The sequence below is a fragment of the Protomyctophum parallelum genome (assembly GCF_964188405.1).
Source record: "Protomyctophum parallelum genome assembly, chromosome: 15".
NCBI lineage: Eukaryota > Metazoa > Chordata > Actinopteri > Myctophiformes > Myctophidae > Protomyctophum > Protomyctophum parallelum.
The window spans coordinates 27,046,969-27,059,129 of NC_139710.1; the positions used below are offsets into that span (position 1 = coordinate 27,046,969).

Consider the following 12,161-nt stretch of genomic DNA (forward strand, 5'->3'; position numbering starts at 1 on the left):
TCCATGTTACACCATGCATAACATGAAGAGTGGATGCCTGATTATATACCCCCCCCCCCCCATGTTCCAGTTATATAGTTGTATACTGTAATTTAAATTGCTTTTTATGTGTAGTGGCTATTCACCCGAGAAGACGAGTCAGTAGACTTGAACCTATGTTTATTTCAGCTCATAATCAAACCATTTTACTTTAGCTGCCAAAGAGCTGCAGATCTGTCGAGTTTCTGGAATTACTACCCAAGGACTAAATTAATTGATGAACGGAAAAAAGGGAAAAAAAAGAACAAAAAACAAAAACGTCTTTCTCTCATGTCTTTGAAAAGGTGCATTTGATTTGAATAAGACCTATAGGCTTAACCGTTAGCTCCCCCACCTGACTTATTATCCTATACGTTCTGCACTATACGTTGACAGGCTCAAATCCACAGAGCCTAGTCTCAGGTAATCCTGTTTTGAGGAGGTGAGAGATTCACAGCACCTATACACTACGGTTGCCAGCAGCCAGACACCTATTAGTGGAGTCGAGTGACAAGAGCGACACCTCGTGGTCGTTTTCCCATGCACGCCTGGGCTGGAGCTCGCTCGCTCGGCTGCGAGGAGTCCTAAATGCTGTATCGGCATCGCAGAAATAAAGAGGGTCAGAAAACTATAATCAGAAGTTCATGTGTGAATAATGCCGTTATATCATTCAGCATAAATCGGGTCGTGAACTTTGACGCAGCCACTCAGCAAGAAAAACGGCTTGATCATATATGAGGAGAGGAGGGATGATGATGATTGATGATGATGGTGGTGATGATCGTTTTGGGTATAACGATGATGATTGATTATGATCATTAAGGCTACGATCTTTCCCCCCCACCCAAGTATGATAGCGAATAGAATAGAATGTAACGCTCGTGTATCCAGATCAAAGTTAAATTGTAGGTTACCCGAAATATGCTATAAAAGATAGAGTTGCCGGAATTGCCACAAATTATTTGTATTCTGGCAGCTTTATCGCTCTATAATGTGCCAATATCGGCTATTGATTCATACATTGAACCGAGCTGAACTGTAGGTCTATTGAACATTAAGGCTATACTGACATGTTTTTTCTGGCAATTAATTGTTGCACTGTTGCACTATAAAGGTCAAACCACATTAAATTACCTGTAGGTCCAGATTTGGGAATAATCAAGACATACAAGCCGGCTGGAAAAGTGGACACCTTGGGCTATGGCACATATTTATACACTTAGGAATAATTAGACATAAGACATTCGCGCGGTCATTCTCACCTAGCAGAAGCAGAAAGACGGACAGATAAATCCACACAGTGAGAGACTTCATTCTCCAGTTGGAATCCAGTCCGGGGTGTTAATTTCCACCTGGCAAAAATAATAAATAAAATAGGAATTGTAATTTCCCCTCTCCCGCTCCGGGTCGTAACTATATGATAATGTGAATAATAATCTCTTCGTTCAACTCGCAGCAAAAAATAAAAAAAATAATATCCAGTGCACTGCGAGTGCGAGTCGACCTCCGGGGAGAAAAAGATCCTCGCTTTCCAATAATAATCCACTTGTATTTGACGAGGTAGACGAGGTTTCTGACTGTGTGTGTGTGTGTGTGTGTGTGTGTGTGTGTGTGTGTGTGTGTGTGTGTGTGTTTTTGGGAGGTTGGAACACAACAATTCCGATTGAAAAAGAATATTAAATATCAAATCAATCCAAGAAAAGCCGTTATAATGTTCAGGGTCCGTTTGATGCTGCGTTCATATCGACGAACTATTACTTGATGTCTCCTCCGCTCCGCAGCATCTGGACTCAGATGTTGTTCGCTGCTCTGATGCCCCTGCTTGACTTTGGGGGACAAATTGGGCCCGAGCATTCCTTTATCAATAAAGAAAAGTGACGTGAAACGACGTGTCAGCCTCGGCGATGTCTCTGACGAGCCAAGAGGCACTCATTTGAAAGTATTCACACTGTGTGTGCAGTGTGTGTGTGTGTGTGTGTGTGTGTGTGTGTGTGTTTGAGAGAGGGAGAGAGAGAGAGAGAGAGAGAGAGAGAGAGAGAGAGACGCTGACTGAGTACTTTAAGCGTGCATGTCCAGGAGCCGCGCTAGCGTGTGCGTAAACTGTGTGTGCACGTGCGTGACTCGTGAGTGTGTGCGCGCGCCTCTGGGTCGCTTGCTTGAGGCTTGACTTTGGGTGCGTGTCTGTGTGTGCGAGTGTCTCTCCTCCTCGCTGAATGACTGCATGCGTGCGCTGGCAGCACAAGCACTTTATATAAAGATGACTTTCTGTGGAGCCGGTAGAGGGCGACGGTGACGCACTGTTTTATTGGAAAACGCATGCCTCAATCACAGCGAAGACCCAATAACAAGTGGAATTTTCATGAAAAACAGAAAACAAGCCTGCGGTTGATACAACAGGCCTTTGCTCGTAAAGGGAAAAAATCACACCCGTGTGAACTGAGTGTTGCAAATCCCCTCTCCCCCTGCCCCCCCCCCCCCCCCCTCTCTCGCTCTCTCTTTCTCTCTCTCTCTCTCATTAGCAGGCAAGAGTGCAGCGCTATCTCTCTCTCTCTGTTTCTGGCACAACAGCGCCACTTTTGCCCCTACTGCTACTCATAGTAACAGTCACAAATATAGTCACATACGTAGGTTAACACGGACATTGCTGTTCCACTAAAAAAAAAAATATGGGGCGTGTATAAGCCAGGGGGTAAGTATAAAATAAGCTGTTAGCCTATATATGCATCAGACAACAGACCCATTAGCTTAGCTTTTATTTTTATCTTTTATCTCTGTGACCCCCACATTAGCTTACACTTTAAAATATTAATTGTTAATTTAGCAAATAGAACCAACTTTGTACAAACTTGTATTTTTGGTTAGGCTATACTTAACACATAGGGAGTCATGCCTGAGGCAGGGCTGCTGCATGCAGGGGTAATGGAGACGGGCAGGGCACACCGGCACAGGTGTGTCTGGTTCGCGACCCCATTTCCTGCACCACGAAGGGAGGGGCTGCCGGGCTCTGCCCACGAAGGGAGGGGCTGGAAGGAGCGCCGTGGCTTGTGATTGGATGAGAAGCCCTATGTTCATTGAACGGGGGGGGGGGGGGGGGGATTTACTATTCTGTGTCTATCTGGTCGCAACTTGAACAGGGCTGAGTCGGCTAAAGCAAACTTGAGTAACGAGAGACACCCCCCGAGTTGCCGCGTCGAACAACTCGCTCGCTTTAGCTCGCTCGGTGGTGTCTCTCGTGGCTCAAGTTCGCCTGAGACGGCACGCCTCCGACGCAGTGTAAGGCAGGCACACAGCAGGCAGGCAGGCAGGCAGGCAGGCAGGCAGACAGACAGACAGACAGACAGACAGACAGACAGACAGACAGAGAGCTATAAGACAAGACCTGTATTGATCACAAGATGGAAATTCAATCGCCAAAGACAGCACAGCAGTTTGAATACAGGTCAGGGCAAGAACAAAGCAAGCCTATACTGTAGATACAGCATGGTGGAGAGACATCACAATTCAATGCAACACCATTCAATAATTGGCAATTAATTTCCTTTTTTACAACATACAAGATACAATAAACAACATTGTACACCCAGCAGTGCTGAGCCGAGCGGCCATCATGTGCTTATTTTTATACATCTTCATAATGTGGCACAAACTAAAGGTAGTATAAGACAGTGGTTCCCAAACTGGGAGTTCCCGAAAAAACTTTTTGGGGGGTCCCCAGATGATTAGTTTATTGTGCAACATTGTATTCTCACGCAACAGTAAACAAATCAACATAAGTGTATAGTACAGGGTATCGATCTGCACAGACAGTATCTAAAGTTACAATTTAATTGCTGTAAGACATTTTGAATACCAAATGCGCCAAATTGTCAAATATTACGCAAGAACGAGGCAAACATTGTGAGAATAGCCGATCTACAAAGTCACAAAGCCTCGCAGTGTGAGGCCGGCGTTTGGGAGCCCTTGGTCTATAAGTCTATCTGTTGACCCCACATAAGGGAAGATGAATCTGTCATTACCCCTCCTGTTAGCTAAACCTTCCCACACGTGGAGGGGATTTGAGTGGTTGTCCATGATGGCGCCCAGCTTCCTCGCTATACACACACACCTTCATCACATCTTCCGTCCCGTTCAGGGAAGCCCATGCAGACGAGGGGCTCTCCAAACTGTGCCACTGATTGATTGATTGATTGATTGATTGATTTATTGGATACTTTTATTAGTCAGAAATGTACACAGCACGTGGTACAGTAAGACATTAAGGCTAAAAGGATAACACAAAAAGGTCCTGGGGACTTGTTATTTGCGCAAGCAGAGCACGCAAGTAATAGTTTCGCCCGGCTCGTATGCACCGTCCCAGCCAACCCGCCACTTTTTATGTGTATGCACCGTCCCAGCAAATTGTGCCTGATTTGCTGGGACCAGATTACATGGTGTGTATATGTATAACTAGCTCTCAATGATGACGTAAGAAATATGTGGATTAAAGGACCCAATGCCAGAGTGTAATTGGTTTTCGATGGTGACGTAATGACGATATGTTTTAGTGTTGGGAGGATTATAGGTAATGCTCCTGTGTATACATGTATGTAATCTGGCACCACTGTCGTATCAGGCACGTATCAGTTTGCTGGGACGGTGCATACGCATCAAAAGTGGCGGGTTGGCTGGGACTGCATACGGCGCAAAGTAACCGCCATTTATGGCCTACTAGTGTGCAACAAACAAGTATGCACTCGACAGAGTGCAGTTCTAGTTTACTACTGTGGGCGGGCAGTAGCGTGCTGCTAACGCCACACAAACAGTTTATAGTTTATATTTGGCCAGGGGTTGGGAGGGGGTTTGTTTTCGTGATTATTGATTTCAGTTGTTTCCCAATGTAAACTGTGCCTATATTATTACTTTATCATTCTCTTTTCGTGGCTTCTATATAAAATACCACAGAGTTAACCCGACGGTCCCGTTGTTTTTGTCCTTTAGCAATAATTATCCTTTCAGTGTAAAAGGCCGATTGTTACACAGTCACCGACATACGCAGCCGAAAACAGTACTAGCGCTCTGCTTGCGCAAGTAACAAGTAGAAATGCACTCTGTCGAGATGCCAACTTGTGCGCAAGCAGAGCACGCCATGAGGTGCGCTCACCACTGCCGTTAAAAATACAGCAGTGGTTAGTGGTCCCTCATTGCCCGGTGGAGTACACCGACATGCACATGCACATACCCAGCCGATACATACTGTACATAACCCCTATTGACCTTGTACCAATTTTGAAACGTACTTTAGTTACGTCATCGAGAACAGCGGTTTCTCATTGGCTGGTGGAATGTACCGACATACATACCGAGCCCGATCGCCGTTCTTGGTCCCCGATTGGCCGAGTGATGGCGACATACATACTTGGTCCCCGATTGGCCGAGCGACGCCAACGACATACGCAGCCAATTACAGTACTTGCGCGCTCTTCTTGCGTGAAGTTAAAAAAATCGGTCTCGACCAGACTCTCAAGCAGAACCCCAGCGTTGAGCCTGGCGGCCGCCATCGACCCAGAGACTGCGTGGCCTCCCAGAAGGTGGCCGTGATCATTCCCTTCAGGGACAGAGAGGAGCACCTCAAAGTTTGGCTTCACTACCTCCACCCCATCCTCCAGAGGCAGCAGAACGACTACAGGGTCTATGTCGTCCACCAGCATGGAGACGGGACGTTCAACAGAGCTAAACTGATGAACGTCGGTTACCGCGAGGCTCTGCACGATGACAACTATGATTGCTTTGTGTTCAGCGACGTTGACCTGATACCGATGGACGACCGGAACATATACGGCTGCTCCAGCCAGCACAGACATCTGATTTCCGGCCTTGAGAAGTGGAACTTTGGGTTACTTTATCACACTTTTTACGGTGGTGTAACTGCGTTGAACAAAGAGCAGTTTTTGAAAATCAACGGCTTCCCAAATAACTACTGGGGCTGGGGAGGAGAGGACGACGACATTTATGAAAGGATTGTGTATAAAGGTATGTCTGTGTCACGTCCCGATGGAAAGGTGGGGTATTACAGGAACATCCCTCATGCGAGAGATAAACTCAACCAAGACAACCCAAGGAAGTCGGAACTTCTTCGTGGCACCAGGCGGAACATGGCAATGGACGGGATCAATCATCTGTCCTACAAGGTGGTGAGGACAACGAGGGAACCGCTGTACACCAACGTCACCGCAGACATCGGCAATGCTCCTCCTCCATGACACCCAGTGTTGTTTTTGGCAACAGATTTCTACTTTAGTCGTAGTCTCTTGAATAGTGTTCATTTAGTTTTAGTCACATTTTAGTCACCCGGAATGTTTTAGTGTTAGTCTAGTTTTAGTCGACTAAATCTACTGTTAGGGTTTAATATGATAGGACCCAAAAGCAGAACTCAGAACCAGATGAATACAAACTCAGGTATTTATTCACAAAACAGGAAAAAACTAAAATAGGCTTGGGGCTGTGTAGGGCTATGTTGAGCTGGTCGGCAGGCAGGCAGTTGGCGTAGAACACTGGGGGCACAAGGAAACGAGGAATTAGAAATATAATTGATTGCAAGCAAAAAACGTAGAGCTCAGTGACTTTACCGATCGGCAACTGAATAAACTGGCAAGGGCTGGAGGAGATGACCCCAAGGTGTGTAGTTCCACAGGAGGTATATACCACGTCACAGCCCAGGAAGCCAGTCACACGCCCATGCCAGACCATATAGAGCACCGAAGTCTGACGTCACTTTCAGTAGAGGGCGTCAGTCCCCAGGTTCATGTATTTGTTTAGTTGCATTGAAATCACCATAGGAGGAGTTTTAGATTGATTCATATAAGAACTGTGTTTGAAAAATAAACATGTCACCCCGGCCGCTTCACTCACATGGATATGAAGAATCAACTGACTGAGAGAAAACGCTAATGTTACTGCTGCTGAATTAGTTAGATTTTCGCTAGAAGCAGACTGTATCATATATGAGTGACTGACTGTTGCAAACGATACAGAGACACCTCCCTGACAATAACGCCGAGACAGCTTGTTTATTTTTGGACCACAACGCTTATAGTAGACGATATTAAGATCACCCCATGTTATTCTCCATAGAGAAACTACTTCCGTGAACCAGGGGAATCGTCGGGATGAGCGAGTTACGTCAGGACTTCGGTGCTCTATAGAGAAAAGGAAAAAAACTGAAACACAACAGAAAAACACCCCGCTTATAACAGCACCCCCCCTCAACGGGAGCCTCCTGGCGACCCACCAGGCTTCTCAGGATGGGCTAGGTGAAGTCTCTGACCAGCTGAGGGTCCAGGATGAAGGACCGAGGAACCCAGGACCTCTCCTCCGGACCGTATCCTTCCCAGTCTATCAGATATTGATAACCCCGGCCACGGCGACGAACATCCATCAGCCGCTGGACAGTATATGCAGGGTGGTCTTCTATGATCCGGGCGGGCGGAGGGGGCTTGGAAGGAGGGCAGAGAGGACTGGAGGATACTGGTTTAAGTTGAGACACATGAAATGTAGGATGAATCCTCATAGAGCTTGGCAGCTTCAATCTGACAGCAGATGGATTGATGACACGTTCCACCACAAAAGGCCCAATATAGCGTGGGGCCAATTTCTTAGATTCAACTCTGAGTGGGACATCCTTAGAAGAAAGCCAAACACTCTGACCTGGTTTGTATTTGGGAGCCTCTACCCGATGGTGGTCAGCGACCAGACGATTGTTCTCAGCAGAGCGTAGTAGAGCAGCATGTGCATCTTTCCAAACCCTACGACATCTGCGAAGGTTCAATTGGACGGAGGAAACAGCCAATTCCTCTTCCTGGGAGGGAAACAACGGTGGCTGATAGACTAAAGAGGCCTCAAAGGGAGACAGTCATGTGGCAGCACTGGTTAGAGAATTATGCGAATACTCCACCCAAGCCAGATGTGTACTCCACGAAGCAGGGTTGGCAGCCGCAACACACCGTAGGGCAGCCTCCAGATCCTGGTTAGCCCTCTCCGTTTGGCCGTTGGACTGGGGATGGAAACCAGACGATAAACTCACAGTTGCACCCAATGCTTTACAGAATGATTTCCAAACATGAGATACAAATTGAGGGCCCCTGTCTGAAACAATGTCCAATGGAATACCATGAAGGCGGAAAACGTTGTTCACCAACAGATCAGCAGTTTCATAGGCTGTAGGGAGATTCGGAAGGGCCACAAAATGAACTGCCTTAGAAAAACGGTCAACAATGGTGAGAATGACAGTGTTACCTTGGGAGTTGGGCAACCCAGTGACGAAGTCAACTGCTATATGGGACCAGGGACGACTGGGAACAGGTAATGGATGCAACAGACCAGCAGGTGGACAATGAGAAGCCTTCCCCCTGGCACAAACGGAGCAGGCGGAGACGAATGCCCGGGTATCTTCCTCCATGGAAGGCCACCAAAAGTGATGCCTGAGGAGTGACACAGTGCGGTTCCTGACTAACGGTCTGCTGACGCTGCACTTGCTTGCTTCTGAAACAGTAAGTGGACACATACTCTGAACATTTTTATAGACATTCCCTTTCTCTATCTTTTTTACTATCAGTTGTTTTTTCCCTTTCTTTATTTACTTGTACTTCTGTCTTCTGTCTGTGTTTTTAGTTTGGCCCACTAGTAGTCACACTGCATTTTGAAACTGAAAGAGATCTGGACTAATTGTTGCTATTCAACTGAACTATCAAACAGCTCACTTGAAGCCTTTTAGCCCCGCCCTGGATTTTCAGAAATCTCTATCACCCACTATAAGTAGCGGGAAATTTCAGATACACTCTGACTAACGGTCTGCTGACGCTGCACTTGCTTGCTTCTGAAACAGTAAGTGGACACATACTCTGAACATTTTTATAGACATTCCCTTTCTCTATCTTTTTTACTATCAGTTGTTTTTTCCCTTTCTTTATTTACTTGTACTTCTGTCTTCTGTCTGTGTTTTTAGTTTGGCCCACTATCGTTCCAATTTCCTTGCGGTATCGTTCCAATTTCCTTGCGGTATCGTTCCAATTTCCTGACTAAGATAGCCTAGTGTCCAATCCAAAGACCCGGACACCCAGACACATCGAAGGAGGCCGTCCTAGGGGTTCTGTATCAACTTACTTCCTACTTCCTATTATTATTATGTCATAATTATTAGTTGTACCTTATTATTATCATTATTATTATTATCATTATTATTATTATTACTTTATTATTATTATTATTATCACTTATACCTGTTTAGAATGTGTTTTCCCACCGTCCCTATACTGTCCTCCTCCTGTCGCCCGAGACACTACCCCTACAGTCACAGAGATCCCTCAAATCTCATCTATCCAGCTCGTTCACCCAGTCATCACATTGTGGTGGAGGGAGGACTATGGAACTGCCACGCAGCTACCAAAAAGAATATGCCCAAATTCATTTCAGGCCACGCCTCCCTCAAGTCTCTGCACTTCCTTGCTCTGACTGAAACCTGGATCACCCCAGATAACACTGCAACTCCTGCCGCCCTCTCTGTTTCACACAAGTTCACCCACACCCCTTGCCAAACAGGTACAGGGGGTGGTACAGGGCTACTAACATCCCCCAAATGGAACTTCCGTGTCTTAAATCTCTCTCACCTTTCTCTGTCCACATGTGAATTTCATGCTATCTCAATATCACAGCCAGTCCCCCTCATCCTCATTGTGCTCTATCGCCCCCCAGGAACTCTCGGGAACTTTCTGGAAGAACTAGACTCTCTGATCAGCTCATTTCCGGAAGATGGCACCCCTCTGATTCTACTGGGTGACTTCAACCTTCCTACCGCAGAGAAGTATCTTCCCGTTACATCCCTTCTGGCCTCATTTGACCTCTTCCTCCCCCCCCACTCACAAGGCTGGTAATGTTTTGGACCTTGTGTTCTCCAGAGCCTGCTCTCCCTCCACACTCTCTGTTACCCCCTTAATTAGGTCTGACCACCACTTCATAACCTTCTCCCTCTCTCTCCACCCTCCCGCCTAAACCTATTAACCCTCCGAACGTCACCTCCCGACGCAATCTCAAGTCCCTAAACCCCTCCTCCCTCTCATCCTCTATTCTCTCCTCTCTACCCTCCCTGGAGTCCTTCCTCTCCCTCTCACCTGACACTGCAACCTCATCCTTTCTCTCCTCTATCTCATCTGCGTTCGACCAACACTGCCCGCTCTCATCCAGGCCAGCTCACTCATGTCCACCGGCTCCCTGGCTATCTGAAACTCTCAGATCTGAACGAACACCTCTAAGGGCAGCCGAAAGAAAGTGGCACAAAACAAAGCTACCAGATGACCTTTCCCACTTTCACTCACTCCTCTCTGCCTTTGCCCACTCACTAACCACTGCTAAAACCTCTTTCTACCACACCAAAATCCAATCCTGTACTTCTAACCCAAGGAAGCTCTTCTCCACTTTCTCCTCCCTCCTTAAACCCCCTCCCCCCACTCAACCTTCATCCCTCACTGCTGATGTTTTGGTCAACTACTTTGAGAAGAAGGTTGATGATATCAGCAGCTCCTTTCCTCCCCTCCCACATAAAGCGGCATCTGACTCAACCAACACTAACCCCATCATACCATGCATGTCCTCCTTCTCTCCTCTTTCCCCAGACGAGGTTCTACAACTAGTAACATCCTCTAGACCTACCACTTGTCCTCTTGACCCTGTCCCGTCTCCAATCTTCCAGACCATCGCACCTGATCTGCTCCCCTTCATCACCTCCATCATCAACACCTCAGTAACCTCAGGCTGCGTCCCATCTGCCCTCAAGTCAGCCAGAGTAACACCACTCCTCAAGAAACCAACCCTTGACCCCTCAGATGTCAAGAACTACAGGCCGGTATCACTCCTTTCATTTATTTCTAAAACCATCGAACGTGTTGTCTCCAACCAGCTCTCTCTCCATCTCTCACAGAACAATCTGCTGGATCCCAACCAGTCCGGATTCAAGAAGGCCCACTCCACAGAAACTGCCCTGCTGGCAGTCACAGAAGCACTGCATGCTGCCCAAGCTGCTTCCCACTCTGCAGTACTGATTCTCCTAGACCTATCGGCAGCATTTGACACAGTGAACCACCAGATGCTCCTAGACACCCTAGCGGACCTAGGCATCGGTGGAACGGCACTAAAGTGGTTCTCCTCCTACCTCACCGACCGGACCTACCAGATTTCCTGGAAAGGTCTGTTATCATCCCCCCGAACCCTCCAAACTGGGGTCCCACAGGGATCTGTACTTGGTCCTCTCCTTTTCTCACTGTACACTAAATCCCTTGGCACTATCATCTCTGCTCACAATATATCCTATCACTGCTACGCCGATGACACACAACTGTTTCTATCCTTCCCCCCCTCTGCCACTCAGGTGGAAGAGCGCATCACTGCATGCCTGGCTGACATCTCACAGTGGATGTCCTCCAATCACCTCAAGCTGAACCCAGACAAGACTGAGCTTCTCTTCTTCCCAGCTAAGTCCTGCCCTATGCGGGAGCTAACTATCTCCGTAGACAACGCCCTGGTAACGTCTGTCCAAACAGCCAGGAATCTCGGTGTTGTCCTGGACAGTCAGCTCTCGTTCAAAGCTCACATCACAGCTGTCACTCGATCCTGTAGGTTCACACTCTATAACATACGACGAATTAGACCGTTCCTCACCCAGGAATCAGCCCAGCTCCTAATCCAGACAACAGTCTTGTCAAAACTCGACTATTGTAACTCCCTCCTTACTGGCCTACCAGCATGTGCACTTAAGCCTCTCCAGCTGATCCAAAATGCCGCAGCTCGCTTGGTCTTCAACCAGCCAAAATTCTCACATGTCTCCCCCCTGCTCCGCTCCCTCCACTGGCTCCCGGTTGCTCCGCTCCCTCCACTGGCTCCCGGTCGCTGCCCGCACAGAATACAAAACTCTGATGCTGGCATTCAAGGCAACCAAAGGTATGGCTCCCCCATATCTTGCAAGTATGATTGAACCCTACAAACCCTCCCGCGCACTCAGATCAGCCAACGCAGGGAAGCTGGAAGTACCCTCACTAAAAACGCCGGGACAACGCTCCACACGTCCCAAACTCTTCTCCCTTCTGGCTCCAAAACTGTGGAATGCACTTCCCATTGCA

At 47.5% G+C, this 12,161-nt stretch overlaps 2 protein-coding genes across 2 annotated transcripts in view; one reads left to right on the forward strand and one right to left on the reverse strand.

Moving 5' to 3' along the window:
- The window catches only part of LOC310872544 (GDNF family receptor alpha-2-like), a 197,188-nt gene extending 195,084 nt beyond the window's left edge, over nucleotides 1-2,104 (reverse strand). Inside the window, exon 1 of the mRNA XM_083784508.1 lies at nucleotides 1,281-2,104. Coding sequence (XP_083640634.1) covers nucleotides 1,281-1,332 — 52 coding nt within the window. The 5' untranslated portion in view covers nucleotides 1,333-2,104. The remainder of the gene's footprint in view (nucleotides 1-1,280) is intronic.
- Nucleotides 2,105-2,275: 171 nt separating this feature from the next.
- On the forward strand, nucleotides 2,276-6,257 carry LOC310871763 (beta-1,4-galactosyltransferase 1-like; the record flags this gene model as incomplete). Its single annotated transcript, XM_083783401.1, has 2 exons — nucleotides 2,276-2,294; nucleotides 5,491-6,257. 2 exons carry the CDS (start codon nucleotides 2,276-2,278, stop codon nucleotides 6,255-6,257), a joined length of 786 nt encoding a protein of 261 aa, XP_083639527.1.
- Between the last annotated feature and the right edge of the window lie 5,904 nt (nucleotides 6,258-12,161).